This window comes from Mastigoproctus giganteus, chromosome 8, assembly GCF_048544385.1.
Source record: "Mastigoproctus giganteus isolate SK-2022 chromosome 8, ASM4854438v1, whole genome shotgun sequence".
NCBI classification, from domain to species: domain Eukaryota; kingdom Metazoa; phylum Arthropoda; class Arachnida; order Uropygi; family Thelyphonidae; genus Mastigoproctus; species Mastigoproctus giganteus.
In genome coordinates, this window is record NC_143582.1 from 181,746,907 (window position 1) to 181,771,181 (window position 24,275).

The 24,275-nt window shown below is 38.0% G+C and overlaps 1 protein-coding gene across 1 annotated transcript in view; it reads right to left on the reverse strand.

The window, feature by feature from the left end:
* Nucleotides 1–548: 548 nt before the first annotated feature.
* Nucleotides 549–24,275, reverse strand: part of LOC150082047 (ubiquitin-fold modifier 1) — a 33,097-nt gene continuing 9,370 nt past the window's right edge. The window contains exons 3-5 of the mRNA XM_090379937.1: nt 23,504–23,561; nt 15,331–15,403; nt 549–697 (exon numbers count right to left, since the gene is read on the reverse strand). Coding sequence (XP_090236063.1) covers nt 633–697; nt 15,331–15,403; nt 23,504–23,561 — 196 coding nt within the window. The 3' untranslated portion in view covers nt 549–632. The remainder of the gene's footprint in view (nt 698–15,330; nt 15,404–23,503; nt 23,562–24,275) is intronic.

The following is a 24,275-nucleotide window of genomic DNA, read 5'->3' on the forward strand; positions in this document are numbered from 1 at the left end:
AAGTCCGTGGCATCCTCTCGGCATTTTATTAAACAATTGCATGTGTGGGGCAGGGGGAGGCCTTATCCACTGCATAAGGTAATTATGAGATGACATTTGGAATACTACATCAGAGTATAGAGATTATCCAGAATTAGATTTACATATATTCTTGCAATACACATAATAGAGTCTAATTACAAAATAAGATTATTTATTTATGAACTCTTTACACTTTTTTCATGGTACAAAGTGTACATCTTAAAAAAAAAAAAAAAAAAAAAAAAAAAATTCCATGTTGCCATTCATATATGCTTTGAAATAGTTCCCATATTTTGGTATTTATACTAATGCAATTTATTATACACTTCAATTTACAAATTAGAGTAATTTTTTTATTATTTATTTATGAAATATTCTGATTAAATCAGATAAAATTTACATTTCATTATAATAAAGAGAATCAAGGACAACATATTTACTTTAGCCCATGATTTTTAGATTCCAAAAGAGATGAAAATTTAAACAAGATGGTATGTAAAGAATGTCTTCAGAACATGATTTACAAATAAATATATATTCACTTTAATATCCATTCATGTACACTGCAGCCAAATATATATGTATATATAAAAGATATTTTTCACTTTTCATTAACTTCCTACTCTGTCCCTGGGAATTAACCGAAGTTCAGAGCCATGTTTCAAAAAGACATCACCTAAAAACATGCATAAAACAATCAACAATTAATAAATAAAAAAAAGGACATGGTAGAAACAAAACTAATTTCAGAGAAAAGCACACATCAGTCAAATTCACACCAGTCATTTTTTCCCCTAGTCTTATGCTATAATGGGAAGTTGTATTCTTGACAAACCTCAAAACAAACCAAACAAAAAAAAAAAAAAAATTTAATCACAGAAAATATATTTGAACAGTAAGTTGGCATGGAAATACTACAGTCACCATACACAAATAGAAATTCAAGTGTAAAGAAGATTTAACAATGTAAAATATGCTTAGTTATGCAATTATTAATATTAATCCTTTGCTTTTTTCAGTTAAGGAAATCATGGGAGGAGTAAGAAATGAATGCTTTGTAGGCGAAATACGAATGGCCTTTCGTGGTATGACTAAAATCAGTTGTTAGTAAAATTAATTATCATATTTATCCAAATAACATGCAGCCTTGAATAACATATACAACCTATTTTTTAACAAAGGAATTTTAAAAGTTTAGACATTCATTTTTAAAATGATCTGCAGGGACAATTCTGTCATGAACAGTGATATCACTCTGTACCGCTGCTTCCCCACACAAATAGTTCATATGATAATATATCTTTCTACTGATAACGTTGCTCCAAGAAATTCTGAAACCTACATTTCCAATCTGTGATAGAATATATGAATGCCTATTCTGCTGAAATGAAAACTCATATTAGCTAAAGCCATATGAGAAAATAAACAAGGGAATGTGCTAGCAAACCCACAAATGATCTAGCATCTTGGTTTACATGGCATGTATGTAAATACAGTTAACTCCATTATTATGAGTATGGATTATTACATCCACTATAACAAATTACAATATCAATTAATTATTATGAGTTACTTGTGATGTAGTCTGAGGTTCCATATTATTTGAACTTGGGATGTAACTGCATAAGAATTATCATGGCTGACAGATGTGAAGAATTCTGCAAACCAACAAGATTCCATGCCATGTGTTAAATATGATAAACAGAAAATGAATATTAATGGAATTCTCACTAAATCTCATGTGTCCAGTTTTTGAGATTAATAATTTATAATAATAAGTTTATTAACAGTTATAATATCATTGGTTTTAATAATAGTATTAACATAGTGATTTGATTCTATCTGGTGCACTTTATTTTAAAGAATAAAACATAGAAACTCTGAGAATGCAAAGTACTCAGGTGCATTTGAACTGGTGACTACTATATGACATCTAATCACCTTTTTTTGCTTTGGTAGTGTAATTATTTTTTGGATTAGCAACCTAATTAATTATTAATCTCAGAAAGCTTACACATGAGGATTAGTGAAAATTCCATTAACATTCATTGTCCATTTATCATATATGCGTATCAGTAAGGGTATCCAATCCATGAGTTGGACAAGATTTTGCAGCTCTGGCAAACGCTAAGTTTTTAATCATATTTAGCAGTTTTATTGACTTAATTGTTATATTAAATTATTTTCTAAAAGTAGCTTATAGACCTAGTCAAGCTCCTTGGTTTATTTTGAATTTAGATATCGATTCTGAAAGTTAATTAATACTTAGTGTCCGTATATTTACTGTTCATAACTTGCTGCAGGTTTAAGGTAAAACTAGATAGCGAAACACGTAGCACAGTATTAGAAATCTATTAGCATAGTATAGTATTATTAATTAATCAGTAAAATTTATTAATCTTGTTAAACTTCATTGTCAATTAAATCATACTTTTTAACTAAATACATATAACGACTTAGGTTTTACAAATGTAACATTATTAATTAATACTTGATAGGAGATACGGAAGTTATATAATGAAACTCAGAGATAATACGCGATACCGAAAAAAAAAAAAAATATATATATATATATCTATTTTTTTTGGGATATAAGTTTATGAATATAATTTTCTATTGAAATTGAAATTTTATTTGAAATTGAATCGATATCATGACTCAAACCAGAGCAGCAAAGCAAAAGGCTTGATCTAATGGGAGTGCTGTGGATCAGGGGAGAACTGAGGGGGGGGGAGTTTAAAATGTACTGCTTGTTTGATGTTAAGGAGTGTGAGGAAATCAGGCGCCAACTCAGCATTGTTATGGGCCTTTATGAGAGCTTGAAAGAGAGGGCAGATGACCTCAAACGATTTAAATTGAGGGGCCCCATCAAGCTCTCAGCTGCCCACATCAACGTCAGAATGTGCTGTTCCCACAGGAACTAGTTGTTGTCGGTGACTCTATTATCAGGGAAACACGAAACATATTGTGCAAAATGGATAGGTGAAACAGGACTAGAGTATGTCTGCCAGGGACAAAGGTTGATGACGTTGAAACAGGGAACATATTGTGCAAAAGGGACAGGTGGAACAGGACTAGAGTATGTCTGCCAGGGACGAAGGTTGATGAGCAGATATCATCTTTTAGCAGCACAAAAGGTGATAATGTTGTACACATTGGCACTAATGATATAAAGAGTAGGAGACTGGAGGAATTACTTGACAAGTACAGGTCAATGTTGAAAAAAAGCTGTGAGTTAGGGTTGAATTTGAAAGTGTCTGCTATTCTGCCCAGACACGATAGGATGGAGTATCTGATGAGAGCTATGTTGATCAATTCGGCCCTGGAGAGAATGTGCAAGGCTCAAGGGGTAGAATTTTCTCAGCCTAGTCTGTGCTTGTTAACAGGAGAGACTGCTTCTACAGGGATGGGATACACTTAAATAGAAAGGTTGCAAAAATATTTGCTGATGCTATTGTAAAATATTGTAAAATAGTGGGAAAAGTACTAGCTTCAGTGCATACACAGACTAACAGATTAACAGTAGCCGCTGGCAGAGGTGAAAGTGATTCTTGCACTGCTTCTATTCAAATGAGCAGCAGCCTGGAAAATAAGGTGCAGGGGATTTCAGAGACTGCTGGGCTTCATTGCGGAACAAGTAAATACATGGGCTGTGTTGGGTAGCTAAGAATAGGAAGAGGTGTATGTATACTTGCGTGAACACAAATGCTAGGAGTTTGGTAAATAAATTCGATGAATTTGAGGTGTTGGTCAAAACATCAAAGGCAGATATTGTTGGGATATCAGAGATGTGGGTGGTGTCACACAGATATAAGGAATGCAGAACTGGAATTTGGGGAGTACAATGTGTACAGGAAGGATAGGAAGGGAGGAGGGGTTAAGAAACATAAGCACTGGGAAAGCAAAATTGAGAGTAGGAGTGTGTTATAGGCCTAATGACTCTGATGAGTATAATAAGAAACTGTACAGGGAAATAGAGTGGATCAGTAAATCAGAGAGTCTTATAATGGGGGATTTTAATTTTCCAGATATTGACTGGAATTTGTGGGTTGGTCACTCACACACTAGAAATGCTTTTGTGGATTTATTGGTTGATTGTTTTCTACAGCAGCATGTTCAGAAGGCAACTAGAGGGAGTAATACTCTCAATCTGATTATCAGTAGTGATTCTTCATGCATTAATAATCTGCAGATAAAGAAACCACTATGCGGCAGTGATCACAATGTACTGAAGTGGGATTTACTGAAGGAGGTAACTACCATCAGGGACAAAGGGAAGAGTTTTTGCTTTCATAAAGGTGACTATGATGGTCTGAGACAGTATTTAAATTCTATACGGTGGGACTAACTGATGATGTTACCAACAGGAAATTCAAAATGGGAAGCATTCAAAGAATTAATCGTGGAAGCTACTAGGCTTTTCATACAAACTAAGAATTATTGTTCAAGGTTTAGGCCTAAATGGATGACAGATGAACTAATGAGACATGAGGCAGAGAACAAAAATGCATGGGATACATGTAAATTAACAGTTGACACAGAAGCCTATGATAGATATAAGCTGGTCTGTAACCAAGTCACAAAGGAGGTTAGATAGACAAAGGCAGATTACAAGAAATCTTTTGCAAAGGATGAAAAAAAAAAAACAGCAAAGAGTTCTTTACTTATGTAAACTCTAGAGGAAGGGGATGAATCAGATTGGTCCACTTGATATCGATGGTTCAACTGTTGATGATCCTGTTCAGGTAGCTAACAAACTAAATGAGCATTTTGCATCTACATTCACACATGAGGAGTTATTCAGGGATGGGAATGCCAGATGCCAGAGGCGAATTAAACCCTGGCAGTGAGCTATGATTTTGTAATAATTGAGAGCAAAGTGGAGAAGAAATTATTGAAGATAAACAGAAGAAAGGCACCTGGAGTGGATGGGATCTATCCAGTTATATTAAAGGAGGCAGCAAAGGAAATAAGCAAACCCTTAGCCATAATTATGAGAGCTTCCTTGGACTCAGGGGAAGTACCCATGGACTGGAGATGTGCAAATGTGACCACAATTCACAAAGGTTGACAAATAATTACAGACATGTTAGTTTAACTTCTGTTCCAGGGAAATTAATGTAGGTACTGGTTAAGGAAGCACTGCAGGATCATCTAGACAAGACTTCAGTTATAGCTCAGACACAGCATGGTTTTGTTAAGGGGAAGTCTTGTCTGACCAATTTGATTGGATACTATGATGTGGTCACAAAGGAACTGGATGCAAAGAAATTATTTTGATATCATATACTTGGACTTCAGGAAAGCTTTTGATACTGTTGCACATGGAAGATTACTGTACAAATTGGAGCAGTATGGCATTAAGGGCATGTTGCTACAATGGATAAAAGGTTGGTTGAGTGGTTGCAGACAGAGAGTGGTAATCAATGGATACTGCTCTAAGTGGACTAATGTTATTAGTGGTGTCCCTCAGGGTTCAGTGTTGGGCCCATTGTTTTGTATATTTATCAGTGATATTGATGATGGTATATCAGGCTTATTGTCCAAGTTTGCAGATGATAAGAAGGTCAGTAGGGTTGTTAATGACATTAATGACAGTATGCTGCAACAGGATCTAGAAAAGCTGAGCAGATGGGCTGAGAGGTGACAACTGAGGTTTAACATTGACAAATGTAAAGTACTGCATATGGGAATCAGTAGCCCCAGAGTAGCATATCAACTGTGTGGTACGACATTGACAAATTATGATATTAGGGTCCCCTGTAAATGATTACATCTACCCATATATTTATTTTGTCTGTAAATTGCGTGTGTTCTCTGGTCTATTTGCCTGTTTGCTAGACGAAAAAACCCCAGTTCCTGGGGGGGGGGAGTCTCGGGCATAGATCGCACGATCTATGCCCGAGAAAGACTAACTCAGCCAAGGAGTGAAAAAAGCCCACTAAAGTCCTTCCCGTCATCGATGGGATTCAAGGCTGGGCCTTTTCCACCTGCCATGGGGAGGACAATGACGATACCACTGTGCTACCCAGGCAGACTGTTTGGTACTACACTGACAGAATGAAAAGGATCTGGGGGTATTTGTGCAGGCAGATATGAAGTTTTCTGAGCAGTGCAGACGGTCTGCGAGAGTAGCTCATGATGTCTTGTCAATGATATACAGGAATTTTTCTAGCAAGGATAAGGAAGTGATTATCCCCTTGTATAAGGCAATGGTCAGGCTTCACCTTGAGGTATACAGGCTGGAGCCCTCATTTTAAGAAGGATGTAGAGCTGCTGGAGCGAGCACAGAGAACACAAAAAGATTAGTGAATGGAAGAAAGGGTTGCTCTTACGTAGAAAGGCTTAAGTTTTGCAAATTACAGTGGAGCCTAGGCACCTGCCAGGTGATCTGATTGAGGTGTAAAGCCTGGAATGGTTTGAGCATGCTCAATGCTGATGGAATTCCTCCTCTTGCTCAGAATAATCGCTTGAGAGATCATAAATTGAAATTGAGGAAAGACAGTTGTAGGATAGATGTGCAGAAGTTTGCCTTTAGCCAGCGGGTGGTTGATTGCTGGCATAAACTTTCATCTGCTGTTGTAGAAGTTGATAGCTTAAATAGATTCAAGGCACAACTAGACAAATATTTGGAGCGAGTGGATGGGTGAAATGAGAAGGGGTTTTTTTTTTTTTTTTGGCTGATGCTATATAAGCTTGCTTTCTTGCATCGTGGCCTTACTAATGCTAATGCTAATGCAATGAGGAATCTTGTCAGTTTGTCAGTATTCACACCATCCTGGTACAAACTCAGCTAGAGAAGGAAATTGCCACAGCAAAATTGGAGGTCCTCCAAAACAGTGGGGCAAACCACATGCTATAGCGCACTCCCACTTATTCACAGACGCTGAGGAACAACATCAACACTACAAATGGAAATCGTCCTGCAGGTCAGGCTGGAATAGCCCCCAAGAAAACCCCGATCACCAAACCACACCTAGTAATATTGAAACCACCGTCAAGCGAAGTCCACAAAACGAGTGAGGAAGTGAAACAAACAGTAATCGAAAAGCTTAAGGATGACTTCAAACACACGAAGATTAGATCTGTCAGAAAGACAAGAAATGTTGGAGTTATAATTCAGACTGACACAGAGGAAGATCTACAGGGAATACTACAAAATCCTAAAATACCCTCCTTAGGCCTCATAGCTGAACCTCCTAAAGAGAAAGGGCCAAGCATACTCATATTAGGCATCGACAAAGACATGACCCCAGAAGAACTTGTTCAGGAGATTTATACCAAAAACTGCCATCAGCTACCCACAAGCGATGAGCCACGACAACATATTATACCAAGGTATAAAACAAAGCCCAGAAATGGAAATTCAGCTAACTGGATTGTTGAACTGTCTCCAGCCACTTGGAAAATCCTGAGCCAACAGTCCAGAATCTATGTAAACTGGGACAGCCACCGTTTCAGAAAGCATGTGGCTGTTCCCAAATGCTTCCGGTGTTGTCACTTTGGCCACACGACTCACACCTGCAAGCAGTCGCAACCCACTTGTGGTCATTGTGCCAACACTGGGCATGAATATAACAATTGCCCAAAAAAAGCGGAAACTCTGGTTTGTGCAAACTGTAGGGCCATGAAGTTACAATCGGATCATTCTATCAGGGACAGTAAATGCCCTGTTTACATTAAAGCAAAGGGTGCACAACAATTGAGAATCAATTATGGAGAGTAATAACAACTACTATAACATGTCAAAGGTGAAGATAGCACAACACAATGCGCAACGCTCCAAGGCTGTCGTAGCACAGCTAGTTAAGAAACCTAAAGAAGAGAAGCTAGACCTACTTCTTCTACAAGAGCCCTATACACATAAATATCAAGTTAGAGGGTACCCACTACAGTTTAAAATTGTCCAAGTGGATGGTGAAACTCCTTGGGCTGCCATCGCTGTTTGTAATCCTGACCTCACTGTAACTAAGATAACAGACCTGTGCACAAACTGGGCAGTCTGCGCCCATATAGCATCATCCCTAGGGGAATTTTACGTAGTGTCCATCTATGCCCGACCAGGAGAAGACATACTCCCTACAATACAATATCTTCAGAATCTGCAGCAACAACTACCAAACACCAAACTTATATTAGGCCTTGATGCAAACTGCAGATCGCCTGCCTGGCACAGTGAGACACCAGAACGGAGAGGAACAAACAAAGGCCAGCGCCTAGAGGAGTACATATCAAGCAGCGACCTATCCATTCTAAACAGACCAAACCAGCCCCACACCTTCTCGAACACTATGTGGGAAGCTAATATCGACCTAACCCTTGCAAGTCATTCCATAGCAGGACACCTCTCTCCTTGGGAGGTACAACAACACTGGACCACTTCAGATCACAGAGTGTTAACTTACAACCTCCACCGATCACTCCAATCGCAACATGTCACACGACTTTTATTACCAAGATACGCCATATCAAAAGCGGATTGGAAACTTTTTAAGCAGCTGCTGTTGGAGAAAGCAGAAAACTTCCACTCCAATGAATTTAACCTAGACCGGCATCAGCGAGAGGTAACAAAAATAATCACAGAAGCGGCAGATATAGCCATCAAGAAGAAGAAGATGCCCTCCCTCAAAGCCGTTCCTTGGTGGTCGCCAGAGCTCACAGATCTCCAGAAAAGGGTAAATAGTGCCCGCAAGGCATTTCAGAGGGCGCGTAGATCCTGACCACAGGCAGAGGTCGATGTACTGAGGCAACAGTACCGTGAGGTCAGAAATGACTACACAACTAAAATAAAGAAAAGAAAGAAAGCCTCATGGGAAAACCTAGTAAATACAGAAGGAAATGCTAACCCCTGGGGAGTGGTGTATCGGGTCACCACAAACAAACTCCCCAGAGGGGAAGTCGTAACGGCAAACGAGACAGCTCAGGGAACCTATACCAGAACATGGAAATCCTCTATAGACAATATCTTGGACCATATCTTCCTTCCTGCAACCGAGCCTCAAACCCAGGAACAAAGAAAACTATGTGAGAACAATAACACATACACAACCACAACTGTTGAACCTGCCTTCTCACCAATGGAACTTAGCATAGCGGCAGCGAGAATGAAAAATATAAAGACCCCTGGTATAGATCAAATTGAGCCCGAGATGCTCAAGGTGGTGGTAGAAACTATACCGAACACAATATTGGGACTCCTCAACCGATGTCTCTCGGTGGGCCACTTCCCGGCCTCGTGGAAAACTGCACGAATAAAACTTATTTTAAAAAACCCGACGAAACCACAAGGAATGCCAGGGTCGTATAGGCCAATCGCCTTGCTGTCAATCTTCAGCAAGCTCTTCGAGCGCCTTCTCTACCAAAGAATCGAGAACCACTTCCAAGAATCAAACCTCATGTCGCCTAATCAATATGGCTTTAGGAAGGGACGCTCGGCTGTAGGGGCTCGGGAAAATATTATTGAAACAGCTAAAAACTGCAACACAAAATACTTCCTCTTAATATCGATTGACTTCGCAGGAGCTTTTGATTCTCTCTGGTGGCCTGCTGTTCTGGCCAGGCTCCGGAAGGCTCATATCACAGGAGACTTATATCGATGCCTCAAATCCTATCTTGAAAACAGGCGAATCACTGTTACCACTCCATACGCCTCTGTTTCTAGGCCGGTCCACAGGGGCTGCCCTCAGGGTTCTGTCCTGGGGCCGCTCTTGTGGAACCTGGTCCTAGACGAGTTCCTTAATTTGGATATTCCAAATGTTAAAACCCAGGCATATGCGGATGACCTGGTTCTGATGCTGCAGGCTGACAGCCGGGCACGACTGGAGACCATAACAAACCGGGCCACTAGCGACTTGCAAAATTGGGCTAGTACAAATCTCCTTACTATCTCCTCAGAAAAAACAAGTTCAATACTTCTCAAAGGATTCCTTGACCCTAGAAGACCACCGCAGATTAAGATAAACGGGAAAACCATAAAGTTGCTAACAGAAATAAAATACCTCGGAGTGATACTTGACAGAAACCTTAGCTTCACACCACATCTCTGCTACCTGAGAACAAAAATAAGAAGATATGCGAGCCTACTGGCCAGAGTCACTAGGAAAGATTGGGGCCTGAAGAAGAGGGCCCCTTGGCGTCCTCTATAAGGCATTCTTTATCCCAGCAATAGCCTATGCAGCTGGGGCCTGGTACACAAAGACTAGCACAGCTGTCAACAAGAAAAAACTGGAGATGATACACCGATCGATATTGCTCATAATGACAAGAGCTTGCTGCACTGTGAGCACCCACGCGCTCCAAGTCCTGGCGGGATACCTTCCCCTGGACTTGGAGATTGCGTGCTGGGGGTTGCTGTACCAACATTCCAAAGGAAAAATAGCCTCTCATATAGGATTCACCACAGACCCAACAAACTGCAAAACCGTGGAGAACAGACGGATTTTGCAACAAGTGAAATCACTATGGCAAAATCGCTGGAACCTCACTAACAAAGGCTCCATTACTAAGAAGTTTATACCGGATGTAGGACAAGTTTATCCACTCTCCCCAGCCTGGTTTTCGCCCTGACTCAAAACTACCTACCTATTTACCAGACATGGCTCATTTAGAAAGAGGCTATATGACTTTGGAATCGCAGCTACTCCGCGGTGCTCCTGTGGACAGGAGGAGTCCTGGGAGCACCTGGTATACGAGTGTGACCAATACGAGGACCTCAGATGTCAATTATACACCAAGATTCACTCGCTTCTTCGAAACCAGGAGGACATCGTTCTACAAGAGGAAGAGACCTACAAAGCATTCACACTTTTTGCGCAAAATCTGTTCACAAAAAAACGGACCCTACCCTCCCCTAGAGTGAAGGTATTCCAAAAGTCCACAAATCACGAGACAACAGCCATCCCTCAATAGCCCAGAGTAATGGAAACACAACTAAGACTCTGACTCAACTTGTTCAAAGACACCATAGAAGACCAGAAGAACCCCATCTTGCCCTGTTGGGCACCTGGACTAAAGGACATCCAAGGTTGTCATATGACTCAACATACACTGTTTCTCTCTTGAACGGTGCTTTCTTTCCCTTCCCGTGGGGAGAGGGGACTTTGCCCCCACTCCTTCCCTTCCCCAAATATCTTCCCTCTGGTGGAGCACGGGCCTGCTCCACTGCAATCGCAGGGCCATCCTCTCTATCGGCCCCATACTTCCTTTTTCTTCCCTCCAGTCTTCACACCCCCTTTTACTGTTGACTTTCACAGTATTTTCAGCCCTACGCGTCCAAATTTAACTACATCAAAATTTCCTGCCCGACCCATTTAGGCATATAGAAAATATTATTTCAGCGTATAGCCCCTCGCAAGCATCTAAATTATTCTAACAAATGCTAATAACTAACCTCGAACAGCACTTTTTTTTTTTTTTTTTTTTTTTTTAAGGTTCTATCCCAGGAAAGTAGGTGGCAGGACCTGCCACTGAAATCCCAGGAAAGTAGGTGGCAGGACCTGCCAGAGTACTATATAGGTAACACCCAGCCGGCCTCCCCGTGGCGAGGTATGGTAACGTCGGGTCCCATTAGGGGCCCGGCGGCTAACAGACCGGATGAACAAGGGCACAACATGCTAAATACCACATGACCCATATACTTTTAAATCCCTGGCTTGTCCGATACAGTGTACATATGCGGAGATGGGAGAAATCCCAGGAGCCGTTAGACCCAAATATACCTATACCTATTCACACCTCTCACACTCTATAGAGTAAAACATGTCTATGCAGTAGTGTAGCAAATTCTTGTGGAGCCCCAGTGCAAAATTTGATATTGTTGCCTCAGATTTATGACCCTTTGTTAGACTGCCAAAGGAAAATTTGTTGCCCTCCACATGAGCTAGTCTCAAAGAAAGGGATCTTTTCAACACTGTATCCATGAAAAGTTCACAGTGAATTCATGTAAATGTGAATATAGGAAGCACAAATGGCAATATAATAGGAAAATAGCTTGTGGCAATTTGTCATTCTAATTTAAAGCATTTTTAAACAGATCAGGGCATCTGAAAGCACAAGGAATAGTGCAAGCTATAGAATAGTGTTCCAGAGAATAGGAAGAAACTGTAGTTGCTGAATCAATTTTGGTGCAGCCTTTCATTGTGCAACATACAAATGAAAGAAACAAAAACAATAATTCACTATTTTTATTGATGAGAATAATGCCTGAAGAAAAGAGTTGACTTGGAAAGAATGAAATCACAGGATTCATAAGGTACTCAGGACCTAGCAAAAGGCACTGGTTAGAAGTTGAGATGTGATTCTAAACAATTTAACTGAGGGAATATATTGTGTGACAAGAATAGGTTGACCAGGACCAGGAAATGTTTGTCACATAAAATGTTAATCACACCATAGAACAATTATCTTTTAAGGACATAAAAGATGTCATTATACATCCACCCTCTGGCTACAAAGCAGGTGTCTAATTCTGACCTCGCCTGGTATGCAGAGGGTTGATGAATTAGACCTAGTAAAACATGTCTTCTTGTGCTACAAATAGTTTTTTTTTTTTTTTTCTGACTCAGTAGTATGTTGTGTCAGGTAAAGTATTTATTAAAAAAACTTGTTTCTTGATTATAAAATTAGAATGAGGCTGTAGTGAAATCTGATACCACTAGGTATATGTGCACACAATTAAAAATTCCCTGAAAAAAAAAATTAAATGCCAGTTTCAGGTTCTGCCATTATATAGAAACAAGGACTGTATATCCCATGCATGAAGTCACTGTTGGGGCTGGTGCAAATCTATCTCAGTGCAAAACACAGGTAACATCACATCACATACCAGTCCAGTGCTAAGCAGAATGATAGTAATTTGCTTTGACAAGCAGTGATGCACACCCAGAATGAAATAATTTCAGAGGTGTCAAGATACAACTATGCTGAGTGATCCATGAATATCTAAGCATTAAGTCTTTGTGATACCTTTGAATAAGTACCTTTTATTAAATTGCTGCTGAATAATCAAGGATACTGCACATTATTAATATCTATGTAAAAGGAATGCTTTATTTTAAAAAATATGCTTCAGATACATTTATTTGTGTACATATAAAGGAGTATCCTATTATTCAATTAAAACAAGGTGCATTTGATATTTTCTGGGTTTGCCATAAAGGATAGCATTTTGAAAAGATATTAGTACTCGTGCAGTAATATTTCCATAAATTGAAAGAAAGCAGCCTTATATAAAGGTATTGCATACCTTTCAAAAGCTAGTAGTGTTACTGAGCTTCTGAATGAATTTTAAGAATGGACCATAGCCCAGGTCCCCACAGTTCCATATATTCAGCTGCTGAACATATATAACTATAGATCCCTTTGACCCCTTTTCAAATACTTAAAAAAAAAAAAGGATACAGAAAAGCTAAAATGCAAAATGTTTCCAATGCTGCTTTGTACATCCTGAGAAGTTTGCTTCTTTCCTTGAAGTTATGGACTCATTTTATTCATGTGAGTAATATTAATTTTTATGATAAAAATCAGAAATAAAAATGAATACCTTATTTTTATTGTTTTTATGGTGATTCCAATATGTGACATATTGGAGCCTATAGTACTATGTGTGGATTGAAATTTGAGAAGACAGAAACTATTTGTTGATACGACTTGAATTTCTGTAGATGTAATTTTCAGGAAATATATATGAAAGAAAGTTGTTCCAAAGACCGTAAGTAGAAAGGATAAGTTAGGAAGAGGAAAACTAATTCAACAAGTTTGGAATTTATCTGTGAATGGATGCCGACTAGTTTAATATGCTCAAAGTCTGTCAACATTGGGAAAATTAAAAGCTTAATTTTAAAAATAAGGTATTTTCCATTAAAATTGACTGCTCCATTAAGGAAAAGTAAAATGCTCTGTTTGTTTAAGTCACTTAAAAATGAATGGTGTGTAAAGCAGATAATTCTTCATCAGGCTTTGCACGGGCTCTCTGCTCTTCCAATTTAAATCCATTAGATTGTTTTTTGTGGAACACCTAAAACAATTGGTACAGGACTAAAGCATTATTTTGAGATTAGTAACTTCAGTGTTCAACAAGCTGTTGAAGAGGCACAGGACAGTTACACCATCCATGGAAATCATAATTCATTGATGTGGGGTAGTATGAACCAGAGCTGTAATGCTCAATACATTTGAGCTCATTATTTTACAAATATTGATGTGGGGTAGACATTCAGGCTGACTTGTCAACTTTACATAAAAAAAAAAAAAATCAATACATAAATGAATATAATAAATATATAAATAAATACACAATTGCTGTTGTTGTTGTTGTTGTTTTGGTTTTTAGGAGCATTAGCAACTAAGGCCATATTGCTCCGGTGCGGTGGTCATTCCCTGACCTTTCCGCATCCTCCGTATTTGGTGGTGACGGGCTCGAACCCCGGTCTAATCAAGAAGATACACAATTGCTTGAATTCTTATTTTACTAACAAAAGTTCAAGAAATTTGAACTCAATAAGAAGGAATGTTTGTTTACTACTGATCTATTAAAAAAAAAAGTATTCCAAGTTTGGCAGGAGGGTTATGAATCACTCCTATAATTTTAACACTTAATTTTAATAAAAAATTCAAAATCTCAGCATATTCCATCAAGAGGGTATTATGCATGCTTAGATTGCCAATCCACTCTAAATTTATCAGAAAAAAACAGGGTGCCCATATAAAAGAAAATTAAAGATATTCTCATGTACCCACATTGATATAACCATGTCCAAAATTTGTTCTGCAATTGTAATACTGATTTTCAACTCCAATCCTGTTCTTACAGCATAATAATTCGATCAAAAACCTGCACGTTTCACTTTCTAGTGAAAATCCTGATATATAAAGGAGACAATGAACAATTCAGCCCATTTAACTCACAAATGTGACCTGAACATAGCTCAGCAGCCATTATAACACAAAACTATAAGTGCTTTTTATATAAAGTTTATTATATAGAATGATGAGGTGCTGATAATTGCAGCACTGCTATATGGGAAGCTACAAACTCAGTCTAATTATTTAGACTACTGCTTTTGAGTTCTTGGTCACAGTTTATATATTTTCTCTGATTGTCAACTTAATCATTACCACCACTCTGAGAAGAAATACATTTTTTACCAGTTTTCTACTTTGACTGTTGGTTGGGGTGAAGGTAAGGAAGAGTCAATGTAATACAGAAAATTTCTACAGCTAGAACTTTATTTAAATTCAGGTGTGCTTCTATTTCAACTCTTTTAAAGATATATTATTTATCTTTCTTAACAGATTCTGAAAATATCTTACCTGCTGTTTGTGCTGGATTAATACCAATTCCATCATCTGTAATAATAGCACTGGTTGCAGGTGGAACTTTAAACTGTAACAAAAAAAAAAGAGCATTCGCTATCTGTTATTACTCTTTAAATATTTTATATTCTAATAAAATATTCAGACAACAAAATATTATATACAGAATCTATTTCTCTGTATCTTGCTTTCATTAGTTGTTTTTATTATGATTACTATCTGCTTGTATCATCAAATTTCAAAAAATTAAAGCAATATAAGGTCCATAAAAAGATATTATCAGAGAAATCAAAGGCAGAACATCTAGTGGACAAAGATGGCCAGTGCAATGTTGAGTCAGTATGGTGTGATATAAGCACTGCAAAAACAAAAATGAGAGTAGGAGTGTATTATAGGCCTAATGACTGTGATGAGTATAATAAACAAATATGCAGAGAAACAGTGGGTCAGTAAACCAGAGTGTCCTATAATGGGGGATTTTAAATTTCCAGATATTGACTGGAACTTGTGGGTTTACTCACTCCACACACTAACAAGACTTGTGGTAGATTTATTGGATGACTTTTTCTACAGCAGCATGTTAGAGGCAAAAAAAGGAAGGAATCACATTGATTACAGTATAGTGATGTGGGAATTACTTAAAGACATTACTGTCAAGGTTAAAGAGAAGAGCTTTTGTTTTTATTACAGTGACTACAATGGTCTTAGTTTTTAATTTCTATGCAGTGAGACCAACTGATGATATTATCAACAGCCAATTCTAAATGGGTAGCATTCATCGAAGTAATCACAGAATGCCACTAGGTTTTTCACACCAACTAAGAAATACTATTCAAGTCTTATATCTAAATGGATGTCAGATGAAATAACGAGACTTGTGGCACAAAAGAAAAATGTTATACATATAAATTATCAGGTGATACAGACGCCTATGATAGATACAAACTAGTCTGCAATCAAGTCACAAAGTAGGTTAGTCAAGCTAAGATAGATTATGAGAAGTCTCTAGCAAAATCAGCAAGGACAAGCCGCAAAGATTTCTTTACTTATATTAACAGAAGTAAGGGATTGATTTACACTGGTCTACTTGATGATCCTGCTCAGGTTATTGACAAACTGAATTAGGTATTTGGCAACTCATTTGCACATGAGGAATTCTGTGTGAATGGGGGATGCCAGACATTTCTCAAACTCTTAACAGGGAGCTAAATGATTTTGTGATAACTGAGAGAAAAATGGAAGAGAAATTGTGGAAGCTAAACGTAAAAAAGTTAGGATCTATCCAATTAGCATTAGAAGTGGCACAAGAAAGCAAGCTTATACAGCATCAGCCCAAAAAAAAAAAAAAACTTCCCATTTTACCTATCCATTTCCTCCAGACATCTGTCTGGTTCTTCCTTGAATTTATTTAAGCTCTCAACTTCTATGACAGATGAAGTTTGTTCCAGCAATCAACCACTTGCAGACTAAAGGCAAATTTCGACATCTATTCTGCAACCATCCCCCCTCAATTTGAATTTATGCTATCCTCAAATGTGTAATCTGAACAAGAGGAAGAATCCCATCAGCACTGTTGAGCTCGCTCAAACCATTCAAAGCCTTAAACACCCCAATTAGATTGCACTGCAGGTGCCTGGTCTCCAGATGCTGCAATTTGCAGAACTGAAGCATTTCTTGGTAAGAGCACCCCTTTGTTTCCCCTCACCAATCTCAATGCCCTTTTCTGTACTGTTTCAGTAGCTCTAGGTCCTTCATAAATGAGGCCTCCAGATCTGTATTCAGTACTCAAGGTGAGTACACTCAAGGTGAGGCCTGACCATTGACTTATAAAAAGAGATAATTACCTCCTTATCCCTGATAGCAAAATTCCTGTATATCACTGATGAGACATCATAAGCTACTCTTGCAGCCTTTTTGCACTGCTCAGAGAACTTCATATCTGACTGCACAATTACCCCTAGATCTTTTTCATTCTCCACTACCCTGAGTGTAGTACCACACACCTGGTATGTTACTCTGGAGTTACTGCTACCTATATGCAGTACTTTACATTTGTCAAAGTTACACCTCAGTTGCCGCATCTCAGCCCATCTGCTTAACTTTTCTAGATCCTGTTGCAGAAGCATACTGTTATTAACACCCCTGCCAACCTTTATATCATCTAACTTGGACAGTAAATCTGATATGCCTTCATCAATATCATTGATAAATACAGAAAACAACAATGGGCCCAACAGCAAACCTTGGGGGAAGACTCCACTAATAACATTAGTCCATGAAGAGCAGTGTCCATTGATTACCATTCTTTGTCTTCTCCCGCTCAACCATCCAATTATCAATAGCAGCAACTTGCCCTTAATTCCACACTGCTCCATTGTACATCACTTTTTTTTTTTTATGTACAACTATATCAAAAGCTTTCCTGAAATACGAGTACACCTAATTCTGTTTTTGCACTAACTTTTTTTACACGAATTTGATTTAACACGAATTCAAAATAAATATTTCATTCTCTTTTTACGCGAGTCATTTTGATTTAACACGATTCCTATGAATTTTTTTTTGCCTAAATTCTAAAAAAAAAATTTTTTATTTGTGGCATATTAGTATCATTTCTTTTTTTTTTACACGCACCAATAAATTGGATAACAGCTAGTGTGTCTGTGTTTTGAAACGCGTGCTTTTGTTTACCAATGTGTACGTCTAGGTATCTATGAAACATCAACGTTTTTATTGAATTTGGTGCACATCTACGGTATTCATGCATTGTATCTTCGGAAGACATTTAGTAGTAAGCTCTATTTAAAAGTGAAAGAATCTTTAGTGAAATTTGTGCACATATAAATTTATTAATTTTGCCGATAGTCAATAAATTGTGAGTTTACAAATTTTTCATACTTTTTTTATTAATTATAACAGATATTTTTCGGTAGCCCTTATATAATGTCGAACAATTCGCCTATTACCAAAATGAAAAGGAAAGCGATTTCTTTGGAACTTAAAATTCAAATTTTAGATCGTCTTGCAACTGGACAAGGGGCTGCGTCTGTAGGAAAGCATTTTGGTGTACATGAAGCAACCATAAGAACTATTAAGAAAAATGAAGCTGCAATTAGGAAGTCAGTATGTTCTGGAACAAAAGTAAGTGTTAATTCATCATCATATACAAGAGATATTGTCAAGGAAAAAATAGAAAAGGCTCTGGTAATATGGATAGAAGATCAGTCACAAAAAAGAGTACCAGTAGATGGAAATGCCATCAAGCAAACAGCACTAAGAATTTACAGACAGATTAAAGAAAAGGAGCCAAGCACTTCATCTCAGTTAAACAGAAAGTATGAATTTTCTGCGAGTACAGATTAGATGACAGGGTTTCTTAAAAGGTATTAAAGGAAAAAGGAATAAAAGGAATTAAAAATTAAAGGTGAAACTGCATCTGCAGATGAATCGCCTGCTAAAGTATTCCCGCAGGAACTTGCAAAAATTATTGAAGATGGAGAATACACTCCTGATCAAGTGTATCCTTGAGGTTGTCACAGACATGCTCTCAGATATGCCAGACAAGCTGTACTTGCTACCTGGGAGTCAAAAACGCTGATGGAACTGATATTCGGGTGACACTCAAGTCAAGTGGACCCAATTTCGGCGAAGTCCAGACGGTCTAAGACAGCCAAATCCTGTGCTTGCACCTTCACGATGGTGGGACTGTTAGTAATCCTGGGTATAACCTCCATGCACAAGTACATGGTGGGTGACCACTCAGGTGTGAACCAACGTAAGCAGGGGTCGAGGTGTGGCACCCACACCCCATGGAGGAATGCCGCCCCTCTATGTTACCAGGCAGTACTAGGTGGTAGATGACTCTCATCAACCGGTGAAATACCACCACTTTGCTTATTGGAGGCTTGAAGTGGTGGAACCCATGTTTAGTCTCTAGAGCTAAGTTCCGGTCAACCCTTCCCTATCTCTTCCATCATGCAGTATGATTGATGACTTTTGAGGTTATGATGAACATCGTGGCGAGATCCAATATTCCTTACATTTCGCGGGTACAGCACTAAAACGGTGTTCGCAGGCCGGCCGCTAGTTAGCACACCGACCGAACCTATTGGTAACTCTCTAGGAGGCTTCCAGATCAGCTAGTGTATAATCTTGCTACATCTACTCTGATAGTGACTGAAGCGAGTCCAAGTAGTGTGTATGCGGGGAGCATTGTCGAGGCCACGTTATGTCAAGGATCTGGGTATATTCTTACTATGTGTATGCCATATCCAAAAATTTCATTACTTCATACAGCATGTCCCACCCACTTTTTCTTACCATTGAGTACACCATGAATTGTCAAACTAATAGAGCAAGCTTATCTGCAAAAAGATCTAAACCTCCCAAGCACTTCCTAATTCATTTCACAAATATACGTAGTCTCAATTCTAATCTCAACGATGTCCATTTCCACTTGCAGTCTGCCAAACCCCACGTGCTTTTTCTGACCGAATCTCAGTTATCGGTTGATTCAACTACTGCTCATCTCAAATGCCCAAATTATACGCTGTATGATTACTTTTGCCTCAAAGGTGGTACTTGTGCATATTCTGGCAGGGAATATTCTGATATTCCTTGTCAGAGACTTGGCAATTTGGAATCTCCTCTCTTTGATCTTCAATGGCTTAAAATCTCTCTACCTCATTGTGTCAAATTCATCTGTTGTCTCTACCATTCTCCCAACTCCACTAATCACTTGGAGCTCTTTGATTATCTCTCCTTGCAACTTGACTTTCTCTAGTCCAACTTTCCTAACAACGAGGTAATTTTGATTGATGATTTTAACGTTCACAACTCCAGCTGGCTTCCGTTTTCTAGTCACACCGACCCAGCAGGTCGAGATGCTGAGGCTTTTGCAATTACTAACGACCTTGCACAGATTGTTCATTTACCTACAAGAATACCGGACAATCCTGATCATACAGCCAATATGCTTGATCTTTTTCTCACAAACAACCCTTCTAAGTACACGGTCGAAGTGAAAGGTCCTCTAGGCACTTCAGATCACAACATGGTGATTGTCTCTTCTCCAATGGAACCTTTATCTGATGGCTTTTCCCAACCTCGTGTTGTTTGGCATTACAAGAATGCAAAATGGGATGACCTGCAAGACTTCTTTTCTTCTTTTCCTTGGTCGGATTACTGTTTTAAAACTTCTTATGTCAACGTTTGCTCAGATCGTGTCAGTGAAATTATTCTTGCAGGAATGGAATCCTTTATCCCACACTCCACTTTAAAATCTCGTCCTTTATCTAAACCGTAGTTTTTCCAATAAATGTGCTAAGGCTGTCCAAGAGAAGAATGTTGCATATCGTAATTGGCTTGTTTCTAATTCTTCAGTTTCATTTTCTGCCTACACCAAAGCTCGCAACAATTGTACAGCAGTTATTAATCAGTCCAAACTAGTTTGAACAGGCTAAGAGTAGAAAACTGGCTTCTTGCGCTAATGGTAGCCGATCATTCTGGTCTCTTGCCAAAGCTATTGGCCGCAACTTTTGCCCATCTCTGCTCCCACCTCTGTCCAAACCAGATGGTTCTGTTGTCACTTCGGCCAAGGATAAAGCTGACCTGCTAGCATCCAATTTTTCTTCCAGCTCATGTATTAATGATCTTGGTAAAACACCTTCCACCATTCCCAACATGCTCCATTCAATGCCTCCTGTGGTCTTCCGCCAAAAGGATATCAGAAGGAGTTTGATGAATCTCGATGCTAAGAAAGCTCCAGGTCCCGATGGTATTTCTCCACTTGTCCTCAAAACCTGTGCTCCTGAACTTACTCCTATTCTTTGCTGCCTTTTTTCACTTTCTTATTCCAAAGGTGTTTTTCCTTCTGCTTGGAAATTTGCTCATATCCAACCAGTTCCTAAAAAGGGTGACAAATCTCTTCCATCCAATTATCGTCCCATTGCAATTACTTCTACTCATTCTAAAATAATGGAGAAATCAATTAACCGCCAACTTTTAAACTACCTAGAAATCTTCCGTCTGATCAACGATCGCCAGTATGGATTCCCTCAGTGTCGATCCACTGGTGATATTCTGGCTTATGTTACCCATTTATGGACTAATTCAATGGAAACGTTCGGTGAAACACAAGTAGTTGCTCTAGACATCTCAAAGGCTTTCGATCGTGTTTGGCATAAAGATCTTCTAAACAAGCTTCCATCTTATGGTTTGCCAACTGTTTTTAGTAATTGGATATCCAGTTTTCTCTTTGATCGCTCACTGAGGGTGATGGTAGATAGCTCTTTGTCTTCTTCTCTCTCTCTGTCTCTGTCAACTTCTCCACTAATGCCGGTATCCCCCAAGGTTCAGTTCTTTCCCCCACTCTTTTCCTCTTGTATATCAATGACCTTCTTCCATTGACTGGAAATCCTATCCATAGTTTTGCCGATGATAGCACATTGCATTCAACTTTCCATTTTGAGAAACCTTATCCTGCTCAATCAGCTTCAACTTCTCGAAAATCTGCTACCAATTCCTGTAATGGCAATCTTCAGGTAATTCTCCAGTGGGGCAAAGACAACTTAGTTGATTTCAACCCTTCTAAAACTCAGTCTTGTCTTATATCTCCCAAAAAGGATTCTTCTGCTCGTATGCTTATCTTTATTGACACTCCGATTTCTAGGCAAAATGATATATCTCTTTTGGGGATTACGCTGACTTCTAATCTCTCTTGGCACAAGCACATTACAAATATTGCTTCCTCTTCATCTAAAAAACTTGGTTTTCTCTTTCGCTCTCAGCGTTACTTTTCTTCCAAACAACTGCTCACTCTATAAATCGCAAATCTACCCTGCAATGGAATATTGTTCCCACATCTGGGGTGGTGCCCCCAAAACCTCTCTCAAGCTTCTTGATTCCATTCAGAAGAGGGCAGTTAGGTTAATTAATGATTCATCTCTAACAGAGTCTCTCCACTCACTGTCTCATAGACGTACTATTTCTGCTGCATGCCTCTTCTACAGATACTTCCATGGGCACTGTTCTTCCAAATTGGCTTCTATAATTCCCGTTCTCTCTCTCTTTCAAAACAGTCCGAACACGTGCCGCCACCAGTCAACATCCATTTACTGTCCAACTTCAAATCCACAGAACCAACTTTTCATCTTCTTCGTTTATTGATTCAACTGCCGTTTTCTGGAACAACCTTCCTTCATACGTATTTCCTGAAAATTGCAGTCTACAGAAATTCAAGTCCAATGTCAACAAATATCTTCTTTCGTCTTCTCAATCTCCAACCCAAGCATGGTACTAAGTACTATAGGTTCTAATACCTCTCGTGTTTAGGGTTCACATAAAAAAATAAAATAAAAAATAAACAGAAAATTTATACTATTTATCATTGCAGGGCAAATATTTGTATCGGTACACTGGAAAAAACATTTTTTATGGTGTGGCTGATGAGTAAGTAGCAAAGGTATAATGTGGACCCTCAGGGGCTTGAAGATGAACAGCCCTATTCTAAACCATCAAAATGGTGTCTTTCTATACAGAACAGATCATACTCAATCTCCTCAAAAAGTTAGCTTTCTTTTATGAATATATCTTCCTGATCAGTTTAAAGAAAATCCACAGTTCTTTTGAAGTTGATTCAAATTGTAATGAACTTAAGTTAACTACAATTTGAAATCCAGAAAAAAAATCAGTTTCAGGCAAGGGTATAAAAAATCAAACTTATTAAATAAACAACCATATTTTTAAACAAATGCCAGGATAAAATTCCAAGCTTGCAATAAAAAAAAAAAAAAATAAATAAATAAAATGTACTTTGGATTTTAATTGCAATTTGAATTTCATCAAATGCAGTAGCACTCATATTTAGCCTGTATTTTATAGTCTCTCTTTTGGCCTGATGACACAATTCCATATAAAATAAAGAAACACTGCCCTATAATTTAGTTATTTAGTAGAGGGAGACAGAGAATACTTAGTTTAGTCTTACATATGTTTACATGATGTGTTTGTACCTAACATATTTATTGTCTATAAACTAAATACTAATTTATATAAATTAGTATTAATATTAATTTTCTTTCAATTCTTCAATTTCATGAAGCATAAAGAACAGGAGAATGAATAAAAATAATAAATTCAGATAACTATTAATATACAATTCAATTCATACCTCTTCTGCTGCAAACTTCATTACTGCTGTAAAAGGAGTATTATCTGGAACACTCAGACTATAATAAGAAATAAATATAATTAAGAAAAAGAAAACTTGTGTACAAGGTTTTTTTTTTACCTATAAAATATTAAAGGAAATATTATAATTGCATAAACTTCCCATGACTATAATTCTGACCTAATTCCTGAAAAACAAATGGAAATCATGTGACTATCCAAAATTCTGGGTAATATTTCAATTCTAAATTTTTCTGTTTCTCTAATATTATAATATTAGAGAAACTGGAGCATTCAGAATTAAAGAATATAAGTTTCTTATAAATATGCCAGTAACCATTATTTATCTTATTCAAGTTTATTTTTGGAAGAGAGACAAATACAACTTAGACCTTTCTTTGATTTACTAGTTTTTTTAAGCCCCTTCAATTTTTCTATCTTCCTAGTAAAAACCAATCTATAGCTTATGAGCATTGTTACTAGATCTCATGACTTCGTTGTGAATTCTGCTGCCAGTTTTCACCAAGTTCATCTACTAAATTTGTATTCCATTATTAAATAACTAAATAATGGTTACTGGATGACAGAGTACAAGCTTAGCATAACTGAAAACAAAAAAAAAAAAAAATCTCAAGTTTTCTATGTGTACATTACAATAATAACAATTATTACAATTTAAAAAATGAATTGGCCACCTTTTATGCAGATAATATAAATACAAACTTTAGGGTCACAGCACATAATAGAACTAATAATATACGGGAAAACTCTAT